This window comes from Panonychus citri, unplaced genomic scaffold (assembly GCF_014898815.1).
Source record: "Panonychus citri isolate SS breed McGregor unplaced genomic scaffold, ASM1489881v1 Contig00134, whole genome shotgun sequence".
Lineage (NCBI taxonomy): Eukaryota > Metazoa > Arthropoda > Arachnida > Trombidiformes > Tetranychidae > Panonychus > Panonychus citri.
Window position 1 is genome coordinate 728,092 of NW_026515539.1, and position 27,033 is coordinate 755,124.

Sequence of the window (27,033 nt, forward strand, 5' to 3'; positions counted from 1 at the left end):
GAAACTAATTAACTCCACTCTGATTCTGGATTTGATCCAGATTATCAGATAATCATGTTCACAAGGATTATCCTTCATCATGAAAGTAAAGTGTAAAATAGTAAAGTCTAAAAATTAATGTTAATCTAATTTACAATCAACAAAGAGTTACAATTGAGATTCACATTGAAAAGTACAATTCGTCTTAATCAAATTTAATTGTGTGATTATCTGTAGTTAATTGTTCCCAATATGTCTAATAATTTAATTTCATCGCAATCATCTGATTCTAATAATAATACCATTTCATCATCATCTGTTTGTATAAATATGACAAAAACCTCAACGGCAACAATTAAAACCAATATCAATTCATCTGCATCTGAACAATTAAAAAAATTAACCCAATCAAATACAAGGTGAGTTAATTATAACTAATTGTGGTATTAATTAGATTGATATAGTTTTGTTTTCACAAGTCTCAATGATGCCTCTTTAAGTTAATTGTTTGAAAAATGAGAAATTAGGTTAACAATTTATTAATCATTTTAAATTGGAAATGGAAATTGATTCATTAATAAATCAGTTAATTGTCACTTACTATCTGATGATAATAGGATTAATTTTGAAAACGATTTTGAATTTTAATAACTGTTGGTCGTTTTAATTGTTATTATTATTATCATGATGATTTGTAAATATAATATTTGAATACAATATCGTTAATTGTTGTTGACATTTGATGAGTTTGAATAATAATTTCTGATTGTGTCCAAGTGGACACTTTAAATACACTTTGATTACAAAATAAACACTTGACAATCAGAATTACAATCAAAATGATCATTATTGTGGTAAAATTATTCATCATCATCAAGAATTCTGAGTTTCCCATGAAAAGTTATTTAGTGATTCAAATATTACCGTTAGTTTGTTTTACCACATCTCTTTTATTGATTGACAATTATGATTATAATTAAGGGAATGATAATCAGGATTTAATATGAAACATGAAACGATAAACCAAATGATACAATAAATGTGAATTCGTAAGAAAGTAATAAGATATTATCCGAGTTCAGAATTTACATGTACCATGTTATCAGAATTTCTTGTCATAATGTTGACTTTTTTCCTCTCCTTTTCTTTTCTTTTCATTAATTAAATCACGATGATGATGATCAACTTTTCGAGTACTTGATGATTAATCATAATCACTACAATCGATTCGAGATCAACTATTGGTTCTTATTTTTTTTCTTCTTTCTCTAATCTAATCTAATAGTTTTTAGATTTTTTTTTTGCTTCGATTTCTGTTGAGTGTTGATTGTTATTGATTATTTGTTGTTATTGATGATGTGAGTGTTTGATTAGATTTAATTGATTAACTGTCGATGATTATATTAGAATAAAAAAGAAAAAAATTCTTCTCACAAATGTTGTTCTCTCTCATGAGGTTTTATTAAACTTAATTAGTTGATACTTAGTTAATTAACAATCGCATCGGTAAACAACATTGATTGATATGAATTGAAAAGTTTTAATTAATCAGGTAAACACCAATTAAGAACTTCAAGTAAAGGTGAATAAGGAAAAGTTGAAATCACAATTAGATTTGGAAAAAGTTGTGATTATGAAACAGGATTAAGATTCTATATGATCGATGACGATTTAATTGATTGTTCTCGTTGATTTTTTTTCGAAAAATGCAAAAATTAAGGCCTTGCTGGGATTCGAACCCAGGATCTCCTGCTTACTAGGCAGGCGCTTTAACCAACTAAGCCACAAGGCCGGTGAAATATTATCAATAAATATTAGATTTTATAGTTAACACAAGTTTTCGAGAAACGATTTAATTCAATTGCGAACACTTTTACTATTAAAGTTATGGTCGACCTGCTGAAGGATCTAAAACTTTGGCTCGAGCACAAAAAGCTCATGCTTACGTTTCCAACCAAGTTAAATATCTTTGTGAGATAATCAGGACAGTGGAGTGGCTGCTGATGACGGAACTGTGGCCATCACCTTCGGACGATTATTCAAGGTAATTAGTTGATTGTTTCCCATCTTCTCACCAAGGGTTATAATTATCTTTCCATCTTCGATTAGATTTATGTCGCTATTTCGGACAAAGTGGTCGGTATGCTGCTTCGAGCTAGAAAATATGGTTTCGTCGATTTCGAAGGTGAAATGTTGTTCCAAGGTCAAGATGATCAAACGATAATTAGACTTATTAAAATGCCTCCTAAAGAATTTACATTTAACTTTTAATCGTTTAAATTAAAAGATTTAATCAATTGTAAATTCTCAAATGAAAAATGATTATCTATTTTCCGGAGTAAAAAATATTTTATTCATCATTTTGATTGGTCTAAATTGTTGTAGAAAAATTTTATTATATTATTTTTGTTTTGATCGCAGAAAAGAAAAAAAAAGTTGTTGAGGTCAAGAATTAGATGTACAATTATTTACAAAATCGAATATTATTTTCTAATTTTGATAATACATGTGTAAGAAAAGATGATTGTGTTTTGCAAAGTTCGTCAGTTCGAAGGTACAAGTTTATCTTTCCTTTTTCATTCGAAGTGTCCATAGGAAAAAAGGGTTTCCATCCATTGGATTGATGTTGTGGGGATGATGGTCAATATCCAATGATGGACGTTTTTTTGTGGCGCAACATGGAAATTGTTCAAAATCTTTGGTTTAATTGTTATTTATCATTTATGTATAATGCATATGAAAAGCGGAAAAATTTCAAAAGTGTAATCAAACTAATATGTTACAAGGGAGCTTCTGTTTTGACAGTGACATGCTACAGGGAGAGAGGGAGAATGAGAGAGAGAGAAAAGTGATGAATTCGATTCTGGTTCTTGTTTGTTTATGACTCAAGGCTTAAAGTGACCAGAAATCAACTCGAATTCATTGATGGCCTTTGATTTGGATGATGAAAGTGCTGAAAACGTTTGTTAAATTAGCACAGAGAAAAGTAAAAAGCTCTTGGAAATATGAATCAGTCGTGTGTAAATTAATACTAATTTCAACTAATTTATCCACGTGATAATTTAAATCAGGAAATAGACTATTTTTTATTCATCCAAATGTAAATAAAAATGTCCATTGATTTGAAAGATGATGATGATGAGGTGGGTTGATGATAATGACGATGATGATGATGATTTACAATTTCTTTACACTATCTTATAGTCATACTTGTGATACAGCCGTTGTTGATTTATCGACTGTCCCATATCTTGGATCATAATCGGACGCTGTTTCTGAACCATCGTATGAATTACGCCAGGCGATTACACCGCTCGGCATATTATTGATATTATTAGTGTGAGGCACATAGTTGGTTTGGGGAGTGTAACAATATTGATATTGATCAACAACTGGAGTTGGATATCTCCATGTGTTTAAATCATTGGCCATGGTAACATAGGGTTCATCGGGTAATCCCGTTACCGATCCTCGAAACCTTGAATCATTATCTGAGACAGAGGAAACATTATGAATAGAGCCAAGATCAACAATATCCTCGATTCTCATGACGGGTAAAGGTTCATTACGTTGTTTAGCTTGTTTAACTTTATCGTAATGTGATAACAATTTATTGGCTGGAATTGAATCAATTGGACTTATCCCTTTAATACTTTCATCCATTAGTTTTGAGGAATCATTTTGATAAATTAGTTGATTGTTTATCAACTGTTGTTGAGTTTGTTGTTGTTGTTGTTGCTGCTGTTGAGTCAATTGTTGTTGTGATTGATGATGATGATTTAATTGTTGATGTGAAATCTGTTGGTGTTTAAGTGTTTGATGAGATGATTGACTTGTCACAAAGTGATTAGTTGACCCAAGGTCAGTGTTACCACCTTTTACACCCAACAGTTCATCAGAATATGATCTGTATACAGATTTATCTGGATTATCTGTTCCCATTGAACTGGGTGGAAGTTTATTTTTTACATTATCTTTAGAATCCATTGAGTCAACGTTGCCTTTTCCAGAATGATGACCTGAACCAGATCCTCGGCGTTTACGACCAGCGACAAGGCAAATTATGAATAAAAGGCTTACAAGAATAAAAAGAAATGATCCAACCAGAATTGCGGTTACATGCCAAATACCAAGTACACCATTGGTACCATCACTGAAGAAACCTCCCCGACTCCCGGTGGCCGCTGAATTTAAAATATCAAACAAATCCGATGAATCAGAATTTTGAAGGAATGACCCAGGCGGCTCACTATTTATTTCAGGCTCACCATTCAGATAGATGTTAACCAAGTTTGAAAGTTGATACGATCCATGGATATCCTTCAATTGCATGGCCACAACATAAGGGCCAGAAACGATAATGGTTCCTTTCGGAATTTCAAATTCTCTTACAAACTCAGATGATTCAAGTTCGATTGCCGATCCTAGTCGAACTCCATAAGAATTAAAATCAGACCGAATGAATGATCGTTCAGTCCAATTGAAGATTTTAATTTCTTCGATAGATGAGATACCGTGTGGAACTATAAATTCAGCCTTTATAATGTATCGAGTTTCCTCAATAAGAGAAACTGTTAAATCAAATGTTCGAGAGACTCGGACAAAACTCTCGACTGGTGCAATATCATCAATATAAAATGAACCACAAGAAATTACTCGATTAAGAAACTTGTAACCTGTGATAACCTTATCTTCGGGTACCGATGACCCACAACAAGGACGATCGCCAATACCAGGGTATAGGGAAAACCGACCCGAGGCAACGATCGCTTCAGCTCGAATGAATCGACGTGATGGAACATCAGAGACTAGATAAGACCAAGTTCCATCGCCACGGGTAACATCAGGATCTCCAAGTCCATTGTCAACCATTTGAGCTGTCGAAACAAGGCCACCAAGTTCATCGTAAAATGCAATTGAAACTGATGCATTTTGTACATATTCAGTAAGTCGTTTGGTAAGTGAAACGTAGGCAAAGATACGATCACGGGAGGTGGTGGTTGATATTATCGACTCAGAGGGGGCTAACCAACAGGAACCTGCTATAAAGTTACTCTCCAAAACTGGAGCAGCTATTGATTGTTTGGGTGGAGTAATAAGAGTAGTTGAAGGTAGAACAGCAATGGCCACCATGTAGGAGACGACATTTGGATTAAGTCCACTCCATTCAACCACCCATAGTCCATCTTGTTGACGTTGAGGGTAAGCGGTAAAGGTGTAAGTAGTGAAAGCAGATAACAATATTCTACCACCATATTTGACCTGAACATCGTTAATATAAACTGATTGTTCAACTCTTTTACCACATTCATCGGAGGAATGACAAAGTAATATTACTTGAATTGAGTAATTGGCTTCAATTAATGATTGATCAACATCAAATTTGAATGTAAATTTATCGGTATCTGTGGTTGTTGCTTTGGATAAGACAACTAAATCTGTTGGATTAAGATTATTTCGTGAGAGAACAAGTGATTCAAGAAATGCTATCTGATTGTAGGTTGATCCAGGCATTTTAGTGTCGATATGAGGTACAACGTTCAATTCAGCTGAGGCCGCTTGAGCGAAACGCATTAAATCAGTGTAATTATTTTCACTCTTGTAAGGATAGATGACAATTTTAACCTTGATATCATAGGATAACAATTCTTTAGCATATGATTCCAAAGTGAAACGATCCATCCTGAAATTACCCGCGGTGACAATGTAAAGGTGAGTAATTGAATCGTCCACGTTTTTAACATTCCCTCTTAATTGTTCCATGGCACAATCAAAACAAACAGGTACATTTTCCGGATGACCCTTAACTATGGCTTTACTTTCTAAAGGAATAGCTTCAAATTGTTTCAATTGATAGATTAATGGCTTATATTGGTCTAAAAGTGTCCGAATTGGATCTAAAATCATCACATCATCATAACCCGTTAAGTGGTCAAAAAATACTGCCAATCGCGGTCGCTTCGTAGTGACCATTGTGAATTTAGTGATACACTTATTGCCAGCAATCGGTTGAGTTTTCCTGGAAGAATCAGAAAGAAATCAAAATAATTAGAAACTTTTCCAACATTCAGATAGAAACAACAATTAATCAGCAAATGATAAGTTAATCATCCGTAAGATGGAGTAGCACAAAAAAAGTTTTGCAAAAGTTTGTTGATAAAAGTAACTCAATAGATGGCGATATGTTCCCAGTTCATTTTTTTGTTTTGATTATTTGTTAAACTAATAGAAACCAAATCAATAAATTATTACAATGATTAATCAGTGAATGGATAAATTCACGAATAATCGTGGATTCCATCATCTGGTTAATATTGACAATGTAAAAATAGTAAATTGGGTTGAAAATAAAACTAATAAAGTTGAAAAAACAAATATAAACAATATTTTTTTTTCTCTCGAACTTTATTAAAATTATATTAATCACGCAATCAAGTCACTAACTAATATTAAAACAAAATAACATTCAAAGTTGAATAAATATCTAGTATTCATGTAATTCATGATAATCACATGTTGAGATAATTTAACCTTCTTGATAATTATCAAAAAAAAAAGGAAAATAAAAATCGATTGATTACTCACAATGGATCTTAATCATTTTCCTAAAAATAATGGGTAACAATTATCATTAGAAATGTATAAATACTATTATTATAACAATCAATTATCATCATTATTAAATTAATGCACAAAACAGGAGTGCGAGGGAATTGGAGTTTAATATGATCAAGTTTATCATCGCTTAGGTAGGAGAGAGAGAGAGAGAGAGAGAGAGAGAGAGAGGGTGTGGGTGGGGATGAGGGTTGATGTGGGTGGAAAAAGTTGATAAATGTTAATAGGAAAAACTAAACGTAGCAACAATTAAATGATAATATGAGTGATCAACATCATATTCATTAATTGCTCTCCATTTAGTAATAGGAAGAAGTTTTCAAATGATAATAACAATAAAATTATTTAACTGTTCATTCAATATATCATGATAATTGTTGCTGATTGAACAAAAACAAACTATTATTATTATAATTAAAAGCATTTGTATAATATTATCATTCAAGATCCAAATACAATAATCAACTAAACATGATAATAATATCAAACGAAAATGATTATCAGTCTAATTCAGTTTCCCCTCATGATTATTACTCTATTTTATCATCACCATGGATTCTCAACTTGGGTGCTGAATAAAAAAACACTTTTCTCATATTCTGTTATTAGGAGATAAATATAAAACCTTAACTATCAAGTAGCACGGAGACCAAAGTAAAGCAACGGAAGAAACATAAAGAAAGAAATTGACAGAAATGATGATAATCATCATCATCACAATAATAACTTGGTAATTGAGTTAATCTTGGAAATGGACCCAAAAATATTATCAACGAGCTGAAGAATATCAAGTTTTCTCAGAGCTGAATAAGGAACCGAAAATTTTTACCTTTACCTTGAAAAGTAAAGTCATTTTTTACTCTCACTATTTAAAACCTTTTTTACAGTAATATTATCATTATTGCCCATTATTATCACTATAAAATGCAAGGTAAGGAGAAAGTGGGAGACAGAGAGCGAGAAGATGAGAGTATAAGATGACTATCATTATGTAAGAGTTATTTTACCTTTGCACAAAGGTAAAGATAAATTTTTACTCTTTCAATTTGTATTTAAGATTATAATTTGTACGTTGATTGTTGCATTTGTTTCTCAATGTAAATTTATCTTTTTTTTATGCTGTTAATCACTTATCAAACTAATCTGATAATCAAGTAAATTTAATCTCCTTGTCATTATCATCATCGGTTACATATCTAATGCATATTATTTCAATGATGATAATCATTTTACCTTATAAACCTGAAAATGCTAAAAGATTTAAGCTAAATCTAGTTACCTGGACAACATTACTTTTTTTTTACTTGATTGCTGTTGATTTTTGTTAATGCTGCTTGGAAACTGACAGCGTTACATTTGGATGATATTAGTGGATGAAGAAAAAAAAATCCTCATCGTGTTCATGATAATGATAATAATGGTAATACTAATAATAATACTAATGAGGATGATACATGGTGGCCTAGTGAGGATTTACCTTTTTTTTAGAGTTAAAATAAGCTTATGATGATGCATAAAGCATTTTCCAGTCAGTTTCTAGTTAGCTTAGAGAGCGAGAGAGAGAGCATAATCTTAGGCAACTCAAATTACAAGTTATTAGTGAGCTGAGAGAGAGAGAGCAAGAGTTTGATTTGCCCGTCAAACAAGTGAAATTAATTCAATATAAAGGATCGCGAGAGAAGGATAAACTGAGAGAGAGAGAGAGGAACTTGTTGAGCAAATGACCTGGTAAATCCTTGAGAGCTTACAGGGTGCCTCACCCCCTCCCCTTCCTCTCTCTCTCTCTTTAGGCTTAAAGTCTTAGCAGCAGTGACGCTTTACCGTCAATTTCATCCTCATCTCTTCCTCATCATCATCAAACAAAAACCTGACATTGAATTTTGTGAGACTCATTACTGATTATTTTTTCCCTCTAAGCTCACCTTGGACAGGGTTGAAAGGTAATGGTTGTTGTTTATATTAATATCAACAAGATGATGATAATTGAGTCTCTCTCGTTTTCTTCATCTTTCAATTCGTGATAAGGAATAAAATATTCCCGTTACTTGAGAAAAAAAAAACATTGCGTTCAATATGATAATATTGCGAGAATCATTTTCTTTCAGTAATTATATCAAAAAGTATAATGATTGTTCAGGTTAACTAATTAAAATGAGATAGAGGGACTTTGGTTAAATTTCTGGTTTCAATATAAGATTAAATTGTTGAATAATCTTTTAATCACTTTTGAAATTAAAAAAAGGGCTCAGGCTAAAATTAAATTGGAAGACAAGTGATCAGATTAATTTTTCATCATTACCCAATTAATACAATTAGTCGGATAGATTTTGTGTACCCTCTTCTAACCTCAACTAATCTGTGCATCATTTTTTTTGGATGCAACAATTAGCTAATTGTTTGCTAACAGAAAGGCTTGTGTAATCATCAACGGAAAAAGTGATCAATTTAGAAGAAAAATTAATTGCAAATTTTCTCAATCAAATGGGTGAACGTACCTAACCCCAGAAAATTTCATTAGATCCTCTTTTTTTTATAATATAATAATAATGATAATCAAAATCATAATAATGTGATCTGATCAGCTCTGAATCGTCAAATACCCGGCGGGTAAATTACTTTTATACAGGCACACACACACACATCCACACCATATACAAAGCAAAACCTGAAGAGATGATGAGGAAGATGAGGAAGATGCCTTAAAGGAATAGATTCCTTTGACATAATCTCAAAGAGAAAAAAAAAGTTATCAGATGAAGATGATTTTTGAAAGTTTGTTCAAGTTCCTGAAAATTTTGCAACAATTTTGTCACATTCACCTTAACTTTTACTTTCTTCCTCTCTCTCTCCCTCCCCTTCTCCATCTCTTTGATATTCATCTGAAGATGCTGAATGATGATGATGATGCAGAGCCGATGTAAAAGTGTCATGATGATATCAATGATAATATCATATTAAACTAACTAACCAAACCTTTAATTAGTAAATAAAGTAGCAACAGTAAAACTTTTTCCAAAGTGTATCAAGAGAAAACTATTAAATTTGATTATAATCAAATAGTAAATTAATGAATCAAATCTCGGTGGTTATCATCATGAGCTGATAAAATATACAAAACAACCACACCTATCATTTCATCTTCTTCCCTTGATGCAAAGAGGAAAACAAATGCTAACATTAAATTGATAATCTAACAACCAACATATGATATAAACTCATTAAAGAGCAAAAACTAAACACAAAATTATAATAATTGATTGTAGGAAATTTAAAGTTACTTTAATTACATGTTAATTGTTTTGAACCAAAACAAACAGACTAATCAGTAATTTTGGTGTTTTCTAAATATTAAATTATTAACTTAACAAATGAAAATTGATATTCACTACACTTGATTAGTAATTATATTCATTGGATAAACTTTGTTTTCTGTTTAAAGTTTTAAATTATACTAATTAAATTGTGATTCTACTATTACATAATTTAATCAACTAGTACAAGATAAACATTAAATCAGTGGGATTAAGCAAATTGAAACCAGCAACAATTAAAAATGAATGTAATCAAGCAATTTACTAATTGTGATCAATTGGGACAGTCAAACCATGAAAGTAAAATTAATAAACATTAATAATGATGATTTGTCAAACATAGTGATTATTACGGTGATTAAATTAAATTTAAGTTATATTGTTAATTATGGCGGAAAAAGATATGGAATATGAATATTGAGATGAAGATGAAGATGAAAAAAAACATAAAGTTCATGGGAAGATGAAGGAAGATGTAGAAATGAGAAGACTTATCATCATCATATATAACCTGCAATCAACCTCGTCAATTCAGTCAACCATGATGTCAGTTCAGTACATTTCACTCATGTGGATATCATGATAATTTGCAAATCACAAGGTGAAGGAGTAAGTGAGCTGATGAAAAATAAGATTTAAGTGTGAGAATATTGATCCCGGAAAAAGAGGTGAAGATGAAGATAATTTCAGTCTTATCATCATCACCATAATCATCATTATCATTATCATACACAAAAAAAACACGTTACATTTTTATGTAAAAAAATGATAAAAAAATAAGAAATGATACCCAACACACTATGAGAAGAGGTTATGATTATTGTGATGAGAAATGATAATAATCATTTTCATGATAATAATAATCATCTTCATCATCATTATCACCATGATGAGTAACATAAATTTGATACGAAAAAAATGACCTTGTTCAATCAACGTTATATTTGTATCATTATCATGATAACGAGTTAACATAATAACGTTACAATGATATTAACAATAAATATATATTAATAATAACGATAATGATTGTATCTGTTTCATTTCAATTATATTAATCAACAGGAAAAAAATAAATTGTTATAACACAAAAATACATTCACAAGCTACTGTAAACTTTACATACACACACACACACACAAACACTTGATTCATTTACGATTGATTTCCGTTTCCTTAAGTAGGTAAAACAGTTTGAATATCAAGATGAACATAAAAATAACAAAAGTCTAACCGGTTCAGTAACAATATAATCAGTAAAATCTTTCAATAGGAAAATATCAACTACTATCCATAAACTTAACCCAAACGTTACGTTTGGGTAATAACGTTACAACATTTTATATCTTTACCGTTTATTTCATCATTTCATCTTCACCCTACACACTACCATTAGCTTATACTAGCATCTTCTCCCTCCCCATCCAACCACCCACCTTACTCATCTCTTACCTCTCTCACTCTCTCTCTCTCTTTTATCATCATCTTATCCTATTTTTTACTCTTCATTTTATTGGTTTGCCATTCAAGCTTTTTTTCATCTTCTTTTTCATCTCAACAGTTTAAGATTAAATTGGATTGCAATTTAAGTCCATTATTGACCATATCGTACTCAATTCACTTGCCATCTTATCATCGTTATCATCATTATTATTATTTGATAATATTAACTGAAAAAAATACTGAGCCAATGGCCTTGCAATTGGCTAACTGACCATTGGGATGCTAAGTTTTTATATTTATCATCTAACAATTTAATAACAACACAATGAGCTTTTCTCAACTAATCAATGGCAGGTAATGTTTCTGGATAGGAAACAATTTATTGGTAGGAGAGGGAAAGAGAGTGAGAGAGAGAGGGAGAGAGTCATTAAGATTAAATTGTTAGTGGTGTTGAAACTGAATTGATGAAGATTTAACAACAATTTAATGTGTAAATTGATGTCTTTCTATTGTTTTTTGATTGTTTGATTTTTTTTTTCTGGTTCCTATCAAAACCTAAACTCTACATTTGTCTGTTAATCATCATTTCAAGATTATCATTATTACTACAATTTACTACCATCATTATTATTGTTATTGGCAATTAACATTGAATAATTGAATTGTCAAAATTTAATGATCACACAAACAATCAAAAAATTAAATGTTAATTACAATTGAGAGACAATAGATTAGATCCAATTATCCATAACAATGAGATAACATTTAAAAATGAAATCATTATTATATTTGTTGGACAATTGGAAACATTGAAATCAACAATCAACTAATCGTTGATAACAATGATGATTATTGATGACTAATGTTATTGAAAATCAATAGGAAGTATCAAATTTTTTTTCCAATGATAATCACAATTGAATCCATTAGTTAAGGTTATTCTGTTAATCATCATCCTGTAAACTTAAATATCAAAAATCATGATTACTAATAAAATCCTAATGTTATTTATCATCTTTCCTCAATCATTTAATTTCACCATTCGTATGGTAATGATTAACTTCATCATAGTAATTACAACAATCGAACTAACCATTAACAATTAAAGGAAAATGGGAAAAAAATTAATAGCAATCAAGCCAGAAATTGTTGATCGTGATTGCATTAATAATTTAACCAGAAGACAAGAAACAATAAAATTCCTGAATCAAATTCATGATTAAATTTTTACATGTAATCAGATAAATCGTCTGGAAATGATTAACCCTTTATCTATAGATAGTTTGATTGATTGTAGAGATTAATGAAGCCTTAATTGTAACAATTTCTATGTTAATTTGAAATAGCAATAAGTTGATTATCATCATCGTGTTGAACAACAAGTTGATAATAGATGTGTTAAAGTGTTGTTATCATTTTGGTATAATTATCATTTGAAACAATTAATATCATTTAAAAGTATAAATTGATCATTATCACTGGTTTACAATCAAAAATGATTATCAATAAAATTAATGAGATAATGACAAAACTGATACCCACTAAATGTGTTGATACGAGGGGGAGAGAGAGAGAGAGAGAGACAATCATTTTATAAGAAAGTAATAATAACAAATCGCTTTGATGTTTTGTTAATCATCAACAATTAAGGTTATTACTTTGCTTTTAATCACTATCAAAGATTGAAATCAATCTCTAAGTTTGGGAATATGAAGACGTGCAACATGCATCATTATCATCCTCCTCATCCTCATCCCAAATACATCATGTTGTTTACCTTTAGCAAGAAAAAACAATCTCAATTTGCAAAAGTATCAGAGTCTACACATAGGGAAGAAAAGATGATGAGGATGGAATGAGAGTGAGTGAGAGAGTCATCGATTACAATTAAACCACTGCAGGTAAATGCCTGTTTTAGTCTCCCTCTGTCATCTCTCATTTTCTCTCTCTCTCTCTCTCTTCCTCATCCTTCTCATCATCTCTCATCACGAATCCTTCCAGGCTTATTTGCTAGAGAGCTGTGAAAATCATCTAACTATAGTTTAGGAACCAGTTTTGTTTTTGACTTTTTTTTGGATTTTTTTGTTTCTCTTTAAGCCAAAAAAAAGTTTATGTTTAGTTACTTGAAGCGAAATCGTGACGTGCCAGAACCCAAGCTCATGATAATAATGTTAGCTAAGAGCGAGAGATAAAGAGTCGTGATGTACGCTAAAGTAACACAAATGTGCTACAGTACGTGAGAGGCGATACACACTAAGCATAGGTCAATAGATATTCAGTTTTGATTGTATTAGTTGTTGATGCAATGATGAAATAACAACAACAGTATCACAACGTCGTTGCAACAAGTATTATCAAACCATCAGCATGAGGTCAACATCATTTTAGCAAGTAAAAAGAAAGAGAGAGAGAAAAAATTAATCAGTGAAAAGATATAATGAGAGAAGATGAAAAATCATGATCAAGTCAGGATTTTAATTTCATCTTCATCTCAATTTTGTTAACCTTGATAATCGTAACTTTTGCTGATAAATGATTAGTGCAGATCGATCATTATAAAGAAGAAGAAGAAAAAACTTACCTGAAATCAGGGTGATTACGGATAACCTCAATAATTGATTTTCCATCACAGAGACGATTTTGTTTGGTGGGTGAAAAGGCATCATGATTTTCTTCTGAGCAAAATGTTGACACACTTGAGGAGCAACTTGTCATAAGGCGATCCGAGTTGGTATCAATAGTATAATCAGGACTAAATTTATCATTTTGATAACTGTGTTCACTGAAAACACCATAACGGTAAGTGGCCCACTGGTGAAGGATACTTTTCACCCGAGCAGTTGAATGGGTACTACTGGTGACAGGGGAATCATCAGCTGTGTTTTCACTCTGAAAATTGGTCGACTTTTCAAGGAAAATGTCTTGCGATAAATGAATCAATTTGCCTCCCACACCACATTGACCATATTGATCTGTATACGGTTCATCATTTAAACTCGCACCTGAGAAGATTAAATAGAGAGAGAGAGAAGAAAACAAAATTAGTCCGAGAGAAATTACTTGTTGGTTATATTGTAAGTGAAGGTGATGATTAATATTTTACTCAGTAATGAACAAGATTTTCACTTGATCGTTTTTGTTGTTGTTTTTGTTGTTCATGATGATGATGATGTTATTATAATTATAACAATAGTATGATAATAATTCAACAAGAAAGCAAAGGTTGAAAGGTGAAAATATAAATACGTGAGATCGCAACAACCTGCAAGAGTAATGAGTAACCATTTTGAATGAGAAAAAAAGAAGAAAAAAATCCAAGTCTGGTAATAGCAATAACTATACGAATATACAGTAAATATCATCAACATCGTCATTTTCATCTTCATCATTAAGCAAACTAAGGATGAAGGTTAATTCAAATGAGGTAAAATATTTTCCTCACTAGAATTCATATGAGTTTCTACCATAGGTTTTTATAATCAGTGGTTATGGCTCATTAAAGTGTAGTAAGATTTTGTTTTTCCAAGATAAATTTGATTTTCTCATCTCTTAATCTTCTTTACTCACTTGATTGGTTTTCATTATCATCAACATCATCAACACAACATCATCATCATGGAAAACCGTATATAGTATCAGCATTTAGCATCTCTATCCAAGTAATGATAATGGTTAACCTTTAACACACAGGTTCTCTCTGTCTCTCTCACTCTCTTATACTCACTAAATAACCATAGACCAGGATCTTTGATTTTAACAATATTACTTTGGAAGATAAAAGTTAATTGTTGAGATTGGTAAGTGATTCTTAATTGTGATTACAATCAAAATAAACATTGAGAATGAGAGAGAGAGAGAGAGAGAGAGGCAAGAAAAACGATCAGTTAACAATATATAAGCATAAAATGGCGAAACTAATGAAGTAAAGACCATTAGAAAGAGATGATAACAAAAGATAATGAAGATACTGTTCATGATGAGCAATATGAAACTTTGGACTTTGCTAATTACAATTTACATAGTAAACAGACAATTAAACAAAAATACAATCAACACAACATTTGAAAAGTTGACAATTTAATTGTATTTTCCCGGACCTACTAAAAATAGTCTCAAAGTTTATAAACATTGAGAAAATATTATTTCATGGTTATAATAATAATGTTATAAAAATGTGATAACAGTAAAAATTAATGTTTGACAAACAATGACAATAACAGTTATCAACATAATGATACATAATAAACGATAATAACAATGTTAATATGGTCAAGGAGTAAGTAAATTGTAAGTGTATCAACAGTGTAAATGATGATGAGGAAAATTAGAGGATATCAAGAGGGTAATTTAAAAATCTAGTCTCGATTTGATGATGATGATAAGGAAGATTATGAATGCACCGTTGTTGTTCAATCAATTGGAACTGTGTTTATTTCCTTAGTGGAAACATTTAACTCTCTTCCGTTACTATGAAAAAAAAAGACTCTTGTCCTTTTATGTTGATATTTTTTTCCAACTTTTCGTGGGACAAAGACTCACTCACTCACCTTGTGTACCTCTCTCTCTCTCTCTCTTCCTTCCACTACACCTATGGTTTTATTTTCTTTTTCTCCATCAAAGGTAAAGGTATATATATACACCTTTTCTCATCTTTCTCTCTTGCTCCCTTCCTCCCTCCTTCTCTCTTTCTCTCTCTGTCTGACTGACTGTGTATTTAAAAACCAAGCCCAACCCAAACCCTATTGTTACTACCTGTAATTAGTTGCTGCTAGTTGGCTTAAAAAAAGCAAACGGTTTCAGGTAATAGATAATAACAATAATAGTAGCTACTGTTTAGGTAGCAGTTTAATGATATTGCTCAACAAAAATATATGTATTATCAAAATCATCTCAAAATATTAAAGGTAAATTATAATAGTACAATTGACATTTTCATTTATTTTTCCTTTAGTTTACTTTTGATTACTTTTCTTTTTTTTTCTCGTCATTGTTATTATTAGCATTCATCATCATTCACCTTTACTCCTCCTATTACCTCCTCCACCCTCTCATATTTCATATTATCATTTTCTGCATTTCCTTTAAATGGTAAACATTTTCTTCTTTCTCTCTATTCTGGGTTTGGTGTATTTTCCTGAGAGAGAGGGAAAAGTTTACGTGTTGACAAAATCATTTTGAATATTTATAATGTGTATAAATATCATCTCTCTAAATTGATATTTCTATTTCTATTTCACCTGAGTTTCTTTTTTCCTGACCTATCAGAACTTAATATAAATGTGACATTTGAATTTCACCATAGTAGTAGTGAAGGTAATCATAATGAGTTAAAGTTTCCATGTAAATACTTGCAATATTAATTCATATTCAATTCAAATATAAATAAATAACAATTTGAAACGAGAAAATGTATTTTTTTTTTCATCTAAAATAGTAAATAAGAGTCTAAATTGAAAAAAAATAACAGATGAAGAGATGAAATTGAAAATTGTTTGAATGATTCTTGTAAATAGTAACATTAATTTAAAATGAGATTACAACTCTTGCCGGTGATTTCGATAACTAATGTAATAAGGGAACTTTACATGAAAATTGTCCTACAAATGATAAACCAGTTGATTATCATGCTGACTGAAAGAGCAATGAACACACAAACATGAAACAGCATGAGAGTGAATCATAATGAAAAGGTAACTCACCATTTGAATTAATGTAAATATCCGTATCCAGGGCAGTAAATGTTCTGGTTGTGTTGATACGACGATTACCAATTTTACCTGACCATTGGTCAGGTATTAAAACAATCACTTCACCAAAGCACAAACTTTGATTGGTTGCAGTGTATAAAGAATTGGAGACTTGTTGAATTTTCTCCTCTAAATTGTCAATTAAAGTTGAAACAAGATTAATTTGTATGGCAGGATCAAAAGAGATAACAATATCCTTATAAGAATTGTTGTCAACGTAAATAGATTTTTGTGAAGCATCAACCAAAGTAGTGGACACAATTAACAATACAGATAAACACAGAATAACACTTTTAATCAGTTGATTACCAATTGATAATTTTCGCCTACAAAAATCACCAATGTGAGAGAATCTCTCTGATTGTTGAGATCTCGTCATGTTGTTACTCAAATTACAATAATCCGAAAACAGAGAACGGCACAAACGAAAAGTCATTTCAATGTTAAGAGATGAGAGAATATCGATCAACTGTAGGTAACCATAAAAAGAGAGAAAAGGCAAAGAGTTAATATAATCAACAGAAGAGAAGAAAAAAGAGGAAAAAAAATGAAAAAAGAATTAACAAAATTGAAGAATTAACAAAATTTCAATTGGATTGAGATGACATATTGAAGAAGAAGAGAAATAAAAAAGAGAAAAGAAAAGAAAATTTCGACAGATGTTGAAATGTTAAGTTAACAGTCCAATGTAAGAAAACAAACTGAAACTTGGTTCAACTTTTTCCCACCAAATGGTGAGCAAAGAAGAGGAAGATAATAGACAGAGAAGGAAGAAAGAGAAAAAAAGGAAGACAGAGATGATGAGGATAAAGTGAGTAAACGATCAACTCTTGAAAAGCAACTTGAGTGAGTCTTTCTTGCTTTTCAGGCCTTTCTTTTTTCCTTTTTTTCTTATTGCAATTTTTGTACATTATCATAAAATGAGAAGATGAGGATGAGGATGAGGATAAATATTCACAAAGGATTGAGAAAGTGATTGAGAGAGAGAGAGAGATGAATAAAATCACAATAATCAACTGATCTTCATCAATTCAACAATCATGCTAATAGGAGATGCAATGATTAGCAATAAAAAAAAATGAAATTAACTTTTACCTTTGGGTTTCTGATATCCTGATTTATACTGAGAGGGAATCATAAAACATACTGTTGATTTCAATTGTTTCCGATCACAATCAACAGACAACAATCAGCAACAGTATTACACAAATGAAGACAATGGTTGAAAAACCGACAGTAGCAAAGACAAAACCAGTTTGTATTAATGTAGCTTTTTTTTTGTCAACCATCAACACCACCGGTATAGTTATTATATCATCAACATCTCCTTCACCTCCTCCTCCTCCTCCTCTGTCATCAATGTTAAATAGTAAGTAGCAGTTACCTAATAGCAACAAAACACCAAGAGAAGCAGCAACAGCAGCAGCAGCTGATTAAAACACCATTAACAAGAGTAGATACACAATGTTGTGGTTATTAACATTAATTATCATCCAACAATTAACACGTAACCAACAACAACAACAAGAGAGAGAGAGAGAGAGAGAGAGAGACAAATGAATATGATACAGACAATAGTCCAATGATGTTATTCCCAATCCTAAAGGCAAAAGAATAAAGGAAAACAATGAGAAAAGAATAGAATAAAAAAAAATGGAAATCAAAATTTTCCATTAACCTTGCAAATCAATAATCACCATATAATCTGTTGATATCCCAAAAGAACAAGTTAACTACTGATCGATCAGAAGTTAATTAAACGTAAATTGAGTTAATTATCTGTAGAAAGAATAATATAAGAAAAGAAAAACAGAAGAAATTATTTAATCAACATCAAAGAGAAAGATATGGAAATCCAAATGTACTCACAAGAGATAAAAAAAATCAAAATGGACGATAGACTTTCACCTTTTCCATTTCCATTTCCTTTCCCTTTGAATTAAACATTTTCTTCTGTTGATTAGAAGTTAATTGTTGGTCTTAATTGTCCACAAACAACACACATTTAAACGGATACATTAACGGATAACAATTAACAGAAATCAAGAGCAAATGAGAAAAAAGAATTTTTTTTTATTCTTTTCCAAAGCGTAATGACTACATTAACCCTCGCCCATAGAGAATCACAATGGACTAATAAAATCACATGTAATTATTATTGCGCTTTTTTGTCGACATTTTTTTCGGATTATTTTCATTTTTAATTCTCTTTCTTTGCTTTACCTTTGTGGCTTTTTGCCAGTTTCATTTTGGTTTTATTGTTATTCTATTCTTCATCTTCATCATCACCGTGAAAATTTATATCATGGAAACAACAACGAAAAGGTAACAACAATTAATAATATGGTAACAATATGGTTAAGGTGTGTGTCTATATGTGTGCCTATGATTAGTGTTTATGTTTACCTGTAAATTGGTTACACCTTTTTCACTTCCGTTAACATGTTACAATCTTGTGATTTTATTATTTTTTTTTCTTCTTTTGTAGTTTGATAAACATACTGGTGAACATGGTGATTATGTTGTAATTAATAAGAGAATTATCTTCTCTTCCTTTTGATTTTAGACTGTAAGTTATGTATGGAAATTCAATGGACCAGTTGATTGGGGAGAATTTTTTTTTTCTTCTCTTTAAGATTCCAATGGATGAAGAGACTTGAAAGGCTTTTTTTTCTTCTTTTTTTTCTGTCAATGGTTGGTAATCTTCTACAACTCTTTTCTATGTTCTTCTCACAGTGATTTACATTCTTTTCGCTAATTGTTGTGCTTGAAATTCTCTTCTTTTTCTTTTGTTTTAGCTGTGTGATTAACAATGGAAATTGGAATCCATTCCAGGGAAAATGCTCCAAGGTAAATTGCTGTTGTCGCCATTTTCCGCCTTTATGATGTCTCCAGATTGGATTATCTGATTAATTGATTTTCATACCATTTGAAATGTTCTCTCATTGGATTAACTCAATTCTACTTGTGTATTGTACTTATAAGTTTTTAGTCGTTTCCTTTGCTGATTTGACTGAAACAAACACACCGACTCTTGAATCTCCTTCAGGCCATAATTTTGCTGTTAATCCATTTACCTAAAGGATTCAATTGAAATTCATTGTCAAGAGAAAACAACAAAAATGAAAGAGATACAAACAAGAAAAACAATGAATGTCAACATTAGTGAAACGATGGAAACTCTCATTGTCTTATTTCAATCAGCTGTTACTTTATGATCTCAATATCAACAACAATCAAATCAATTGTCTAATAATAATCATAATAATATATTGATATATTTATATGTTTATCATTGATTAGTTGATTATTGTTGAATTGGTAAAATAATGATAACTTTGATTTCATCTATCTCATAATCAGGTAAGCTTGACCAATATGTTATTTAAATTAACAACAATGAGATAACCTTAATCACTAATCAACCGATAATCTGTCAATACCAATTAACTTTTTCCATCAAGTGAATATCTTTTAATTCAAGATATAATAATAATCTTAAAATTCATTCATTAATCTGAAGTGAAAAAAAAATCACCAACACCAACAATATATAAATGTTGTAAATTTCTTGAAGATGATGATAAATAATCAAACAGTCAAAGACTTGATTGTTGTTGTGTTGATTTCTGATACAAATTACAGAAAGTGTAGGTTGTTGATTGTTGATGTTGTTGTTTATTCATCATGTTTCATGTCACTTTGAAGGTTTTTCAATATACTATGTACATCTAACACCAATTAGCCAATTTTGATATTTACAATTTCTATTTGTTGATTGAATCAGAAACGAGAGAGAGAGAAATGAGATGATATCCAAAAAAGTGAAGAAAAAAAAATTCTATTCTAATTTGGATCATATTCTTGTTTATCATTCTTGTCAAAAGTGATGACAACTATTTCCTTTCATGGTTACATCACTTTTCATCCTCATCACTTTTTATCAGCATCTTGTTAGTATACAGTTGATGTTATGATAAAATCACAACAACAATCAAACTAATCCAATTTGAACTGAATATTTTTCTTATTATCCTTGTTTGACCATCACAATCAACGATTAACTTTTTTACTGATTAATGTTAACGATTAATTGATTGATTACAAGACATTGCAGATAATTAAATTAATATTTTATTATTATTATTGTATCATTTTAATTGATCAGGAAAAGATTTGATAAATTGACCGTTTTTAATTTAATTGTTTCTCTATTGCCACTTAATATTTATTAGTTAACTAAATTCCACTCCTTAATTTATTATCATCACTAATTGATTGTAGTATTATTATTGTAATATAATTGTGATTGGTATTGATGTCGTTGATTGTTATCATGATTGAAACTTTCCAGCTTCTGAATTTAATAACAATTACAAGTTTACCAATGAAAAAGTGATAATCAAATCAATTACTGAACAACAATAACGAGAAGTAAAAAATTGAATCAAACTTTTTCATTTATTATTTTCATTCATTGTTACAGGTTAAGGTGATGATCAAATTGCATGGTAATGAACAGAATCAAATGAAATGGAAATGAAATTAAACAATAATTGATACAAAATGAATTAAGGTAACTATGGTTGGAAGATTTTTCTTTTCTCATCAAAAAGACACACAGAGGAACAAAAAGAGAAAGTGAAAAATAAGGTTAACATGGAGATGAGAATAGAAAAGTGAAACTATTGAACCATCGATGATGATGATGACAAAGATTGAATGTTCATCATCATCATCATTGACCTTGTTTGATAAAAACATAGGTTTCTATGGATTTACAACAATAAATAATAACAACAGGTACCCAACAGTTTTGTTACCTTTTCTCAACAAGTGATGAGGATGATGATCAGTAAATAAGTTACTATGGTAACCATTTGATTATCATGGTTGGAATGAAAAAAAAAGATGATGATTTGTGAGGGAGCAAAAATGTTAGACAAAAGAATCCAATGAGATGATAGAGATAAAGGAAAAATATTGATGATAATAATAGAAGAAGCAAAATCCAAGGTGATGAGGATGAAGATGGAGAGAAAGATGAAGATGAAGATGAAGATGATGTGAATCTATTGAAACTATTGGTCAATGTTTTCCAAATAATAACAGTTTGATTAATTTTTAATTCGCTTCAATGGTAACAATCAATTATTTATTTAAATCATAAGTAAACTTATTCTCTCTCTCTCTCATTTGGAGAGCAACAAAAAAAACATGACAATGAATATGAACAATTAACAATATAATCATGTTGATATGAACAAGATGATGATGTAAAACAGTGAAAAAAGTAAACAATAACATGTGAGAATCTTATATAATTCAGTCATCCATAGTGTTCCAATAATAACTTAATATGCTTGAATAACACATTGAATATTTCATCTTGATCATTATCTCCATCATCTCTGAAAGTTCATATAAAGACATTATCATACCTAATTGATTTGATTTGATCAACCCCCAGTGAGTAAACACACTTGAAGTCACAATCATCAGCATCTTAACCATCATCATCATCATCATCTTTACCTTTATCTTTTTCCATCATCAATTGACCAAAGGTCAGTCTTATTATCCTACAATTGAAAAGCAGGTAACCTTTAATACCTTGTTGTTATTTGTGTTACTCTTGTTGATTTAAATTGAATTACAATCTTATCATGTTTTACACGCCCTATTTTATTAGTTTCTTTAGCATTTATCATCATCCTCATCCTCATCTTTATCTTCATCATCATCTTAATATGATTTTACCTTTTTCTAATTCCAATTGATTTGTTTAAAGAATTAAATCTTAAAAGAAAAAGTTTAATCACAAGAAAATCAAACAACGTGAAGAATAAGCAAAAAAAAAATCACTTTCAGATTATCTTATTATTGATTCTTAATCTGACAATTTAATCTGAATCAATTTTGAATTATCACCGAATTGACCAGTAACGTTGATTGTTTCAATTGAATAAAAAAAAACTCTGATCCTATTTGATGATTGTTAAGATTACCAGGGAAAGTTAATTTTCTTTAATTTCTCCATAATAAGTTAACCATGATTCTTAATTGTAATTCTTATGATTTAATTGCGAAATGTTGATGATGACTAACGAGCTGATACTTTGTTGCAAAGTTGATTAGTTGATTGGCAACGATTTCGAGACGATTTGCAATTACAATTAATCATTTACCTGATTCTCTACAATTATTATTGTTGTTGTAATTACAATTTGATAATTTATTGTGTTGTTTTTATTTCAAGCAGATTGTAAATCAATTTGATTTTAATTTAATTTTCTTGTAACTCTTTTCTCAATTTACAGATGACCATGGCAAACAATTAAATTTAATTGTTACCTTTAAATTATCTGCTACCTGATGTTGTTTATATAAATCATGAGAGACCAAATTTATAACCATAACCATTGAAAATTGTAACAAACAGAAAACATGAATGACAATTGTAATTACAATTAACTAATCATCAATGAGGCTCCACCTTGTAAACAATTTGCAATAAATTTTGCAACTTTGTCTTCATCATGATGATGATGTGATTTGTTGTTGGCTTACCTGTGGTAATAATTATTAAATTGTTGATGATTTAATATCATGATGGTGATACAATCTTAACAATTGTTAAGATTTATTATCAACTTTAATTAACTTTTTTTATCAATTTGAATTGTTTGTTTGTTTTTAAAACTCTTATCTTGTTGTATTATTATTAATCCTTAATTGTGATAATTTTAATCCATAATTGATAACCTAACATGAGGATTTCTATTAATATTATCACGAATGGTGAATCAATTTCCACCTACTGATTGTTATATTGATCTGATAACAATTTATCACAACAATTAGTGTAAATGTTTTTCTAATCATGAAGATTTATATATATTATTACATCTATTGTTTTTCTCAGGTAAACATCATCATCTTTTCATCATAATCAGATGAAGATAAAAATGATAATAACAATCAGTTGGATAATTGATACTAACAATTAACTGTTAAACCTTTGCAACAGCAAAGAATACAATTTAATCGCTCTATCCTTATTATTTTCATCTATAACAATTAATCATTAATTTCCAATCAAACGATTGTAATTAAAAGTGTAAAAATATACAGAGAGAAAGAGAGAGAGAGATGATGATGATGATGATGATGATGAAACAAAAATCTCTTGATTATTTACCTTCTCGTTATGAATTGTTACCTGGGCTACTGTTAGTATGGACAATATTAGCCCTACAACCTTTGACCTCTAAATCTTCACTTTGACATCCATGTAATCGATGATGAAAAGTTACCTTTGTTTGTACAGGTAAGTAAATTTGTTCGTGATCATTTTTCCCCAGGATTTTAGCCTCAGGGTAATTAAACTTTTCGTGGATAATGATTGTTATATTGTGTACAAATAAGATTCAATATATCAGTTAATAAGTAAAAGGTGCAAGAAAAGATGATGAGGATAAACTGGCGATGAAGATGAAGATGAAAATGATGATGAAGATGCGAGAACCTTGAAGATAAATTGAAAAAAATGGTTAACCGGATCTTAATTAACTTGACAGTAGCTTTTAAATTGTTTAGTTATAATCTTAATAGTGGTAACATGATTGTTGATTCACACGTTGGAATGGTTAGTTAATTATTTGGGGGGAAAAAAATAAGTCTAAATAACTGAATCAATTATAATTATATCTAAATGATCATCTTTAATTTTAGTATATTGACCCAACAATTAATTAAATCAATAAGTTATTATTAAACTAATATTGAATAGATTCTTGAAATGTTCAATGTTATTATCATCATGTTTTCATATCATGAATCATTATTTAATTATCATCTTAATCATGATGTATAAGAAAAAAAGTTTCAAATAATTTACAGGTAAATTACAGGTTAACATTTAATTTGATTGTTGATTGATTTCAACACACGGATCATGTTAACATTGAATTACAATTTAATTGTTACCGCAAGAGAAATGATAATCAACTACTGAATAACAATTTGAAATATTAATAATATCAGTTGATTGTTATTAATAAATTGTTGTAATTGTGATTTTAAAGGAAACCAGGAAGACTTTGTAAAGGAAATATAAATTAAAGGGATAAAAAAACCATGGAAAAGTTAATTAACTCTTGTATACTAACCATGATTAACTTAATTGCATAACTGGTTTAGTTGATTATTCATATTCATGTAATTCATATCTCATTGTATATATATCACTGATTAGTAAATTGTTGATTAGTTTGATGTTATATTAATACAACAACAACAAAAAATGGTTCAATCTTTTCATGTCAAAATGTTGATTAGTTTAAATTGTTACTCTTGAATTGCAATTAACTGTAAATTGTTAATTTACATAAAATTTAATTTTAATATTTTATATATACAAAGTTTTTTTTTCTCCATGCTAACTAATCATTGATTAGACAAAATTTACAGTTAATTAAAGTTGATTGTTGAACAAGTTTACATCTTGTTAATGGAAAGTTATTGATCATTATGATTAGGAAAATGTTTCTGATTATGATTAACTAATCATCGTTGATAATAAATGGATTGGGTTGATGAGTGAAGCAAAAGGAGTAATGAAAATTAACTGATTACTTTTTTTTTGTCTACAATTTGGGTTACAATTTAAATGTCTAATCATTTGGATCCATGTTGTTAAACATCATCTTGATTAAATCATGTTTCTTATATACAATATCATGATTATGATTAAGTTGATTATTCTTGTACAATTGATATATAATATAAACATGACATAACCTAAATTGTTGATTGTAAATTTCAATATGACCCAATTTTAAATTAACTTAATAATTATCAACTTAATCATGATACACTTTCTCATGGGTAAAAAATAAAACAAAATAACACAAAACAAATACAGTTAATTATAAATGTTGGTTAACAATCAGTGTTGATGCTCAATCATCATCATAATGGTGAAAGTGCTTGATTGTTGGTTAATTTAATTGTTTCCAATTGGAAAAGCAAAGTTTAAATTCACATAATAATAACTTTTCCTCTCTCTCTCTCTCTCTGATTTTTTATCCTGCAAATCATAAGCAATTTAGGATGATGATTAAGATGATGAAGCCTTGAATTTATGTGGTTTATATGTAATAGGAAAGTGCTAAAGATTACGAAATGACCAAAATCCTCGCTAATCCGGATTAAAGATTCATCTGGACCTTTCAAGTTGTTTACTTTCAAATTGTTGGATTTAGTTGTGAAGTAATAACTTTATGATTATAATGATTACGATTTAGCTGTTTACATGGTAATCAAGTTGTTCCTAGAATTGCAAATACCAGGAGAGGTGAAGGTTCATCTGGTAGTTGTGGTGGTTATGGAGTAAAATGATGATGATCATCATCATCATGATGACCAAATATCACATTTCAACTCTAAAGGCCCAAAGTCATTTGGGTTCATCTAATTCAGAAATGAAGGTAAAGTGAAATAAACTAAAATCTCATAATCACCATTTTGTTTTTCTCTTCCCAATTGGCTATTTGTTGGATAATCTTTTTTTTTCTGGGTAAACAGTAAACAGAAATGATTAGTATGATGATTAACTTGATTGATAGATTATGATAATTGGTAATTTCTTGATTAGATTGTGTTTCTAATATTGTTGTTGATGGAATTGATTTTTAACCTAATGTTGCATTAATCATTATGGTTGTTGTTGGGCTTTGGATTGTGTTGCTTTTTTTTTGTTTCACATCGTTGATTAAGTATCAAGATTAGTACAGGGAATTGATTACGATGATTTATTTTAATGGTAATCAAAATGATTCCTTGATTCTTTGTCTCTTATTCTTGTTTACTTTTACTTTCACTGATTACAATCAACAAATGCAGGGTAACCTCATTAAGAAATGTAACTATCTCTA

At 29.9% G+C, this 27,033-nt stretch overlaps 2 protein-coding genes, 1 long non-coding RNA gene and 1 other non-coding gene across 12 annotated transcripts; 2 read left to right on the plus strand and 2 right to left on the minus strand.

Annotated features, from left to right (window-relative positions):
- Positions 1-18: 18 nt before the first annotated feature.
- Positions 19-2,339, plus strand: LOC128391036 (actin-binding Rho-activating protein-like). Its single transcript, XM_053350864.1, is given in 4 exon segments — positions 19-398; positions 1,865-1,959; positions 1,962-2,023; positions 2,089-2,339. Coding segments are annotated over 4 exon segments (486 nt in total). The 5' UTR covers positions 19-231; the 3' UTR covers positions 2,251-2,339.
- Trnat-agu (transfer RNA threonine (anticodon AGU)) lies at positions 1,698-1,771 on the minus strand. The gene has a single exon. It is a non-coding gene; the product is annotated as a tRNA-Thr (tRNA).
- Positions 2,340-19,104, minus strand: LOC128391035 (uncharacterized). 4 transcript variants are annotated; one of them, XM_053350863.1, is made up of 7 exons: positions 18,965-19,104; positions 18,793-18,874; positions 18,191-18,695; positions 17,048-17,564; positions 13,930-14,350; positions 4,248-5,998; positions 2,340-4,163 (listed from the first exon to the last, which is right to left on the minus strand). In XM_053350863.1, the coding sequence occupies exons 4-7, from the start codon at positions 17,529-17,531 to the stop codon at positions 3,184-3,186; spliced, it is 3,636 nt and encodes a 1,211-aa protein (XP_053206838.1). In that variant the 5' UTR covers positions 17,532-17,564; positions 18,191-18,695; positions 18,793-18,874; positions 18,965-19,104; the 3' UTR covers positions 2,340-3,183. The 4 variants fall into 4 exon arrangements, with proteins under 4 accessions (XP_053206838.1, XP_053206835.1, XP_053206836.1 ...); XM_053350860.1 differs by having other exon boundaries at positions 2,340-5,998; XM_053350861.1 differs by having other exon boundaries at positions 2,340-5,998; positions 18,774-18,874.
- Positions 19,105-19,246: 142 nt separating this feature from the next.
- On the plus strand, positions 19,247-23,635 carry LOC128391038 (uncharacterized). Of its 6 annotated transcripts, none has more exons than XR_008325738.1 (5): positions 19,247-19,458; positions 19,584-19,789; positions 19,894-20,458; positions 21,582-21,671; positions 23,416-23,635. It is a non-coding gene; the product is annotated as an uncharacterized LOC128391038 (long non-coding RNA). The 6 variants fall into 6 exon arrangements; XR_008325736.1 differs by having other exon boundaries at positions 19,247-19,420; positions 21,582-22,694; XR_008325735.1 differs by having other exon boundaries at positions 19,247-19,420; positions 21,582-22,662.
- The last annotated feature ends 3,398 nt before the right edge of the window (positions 23,636-27,033 follow it).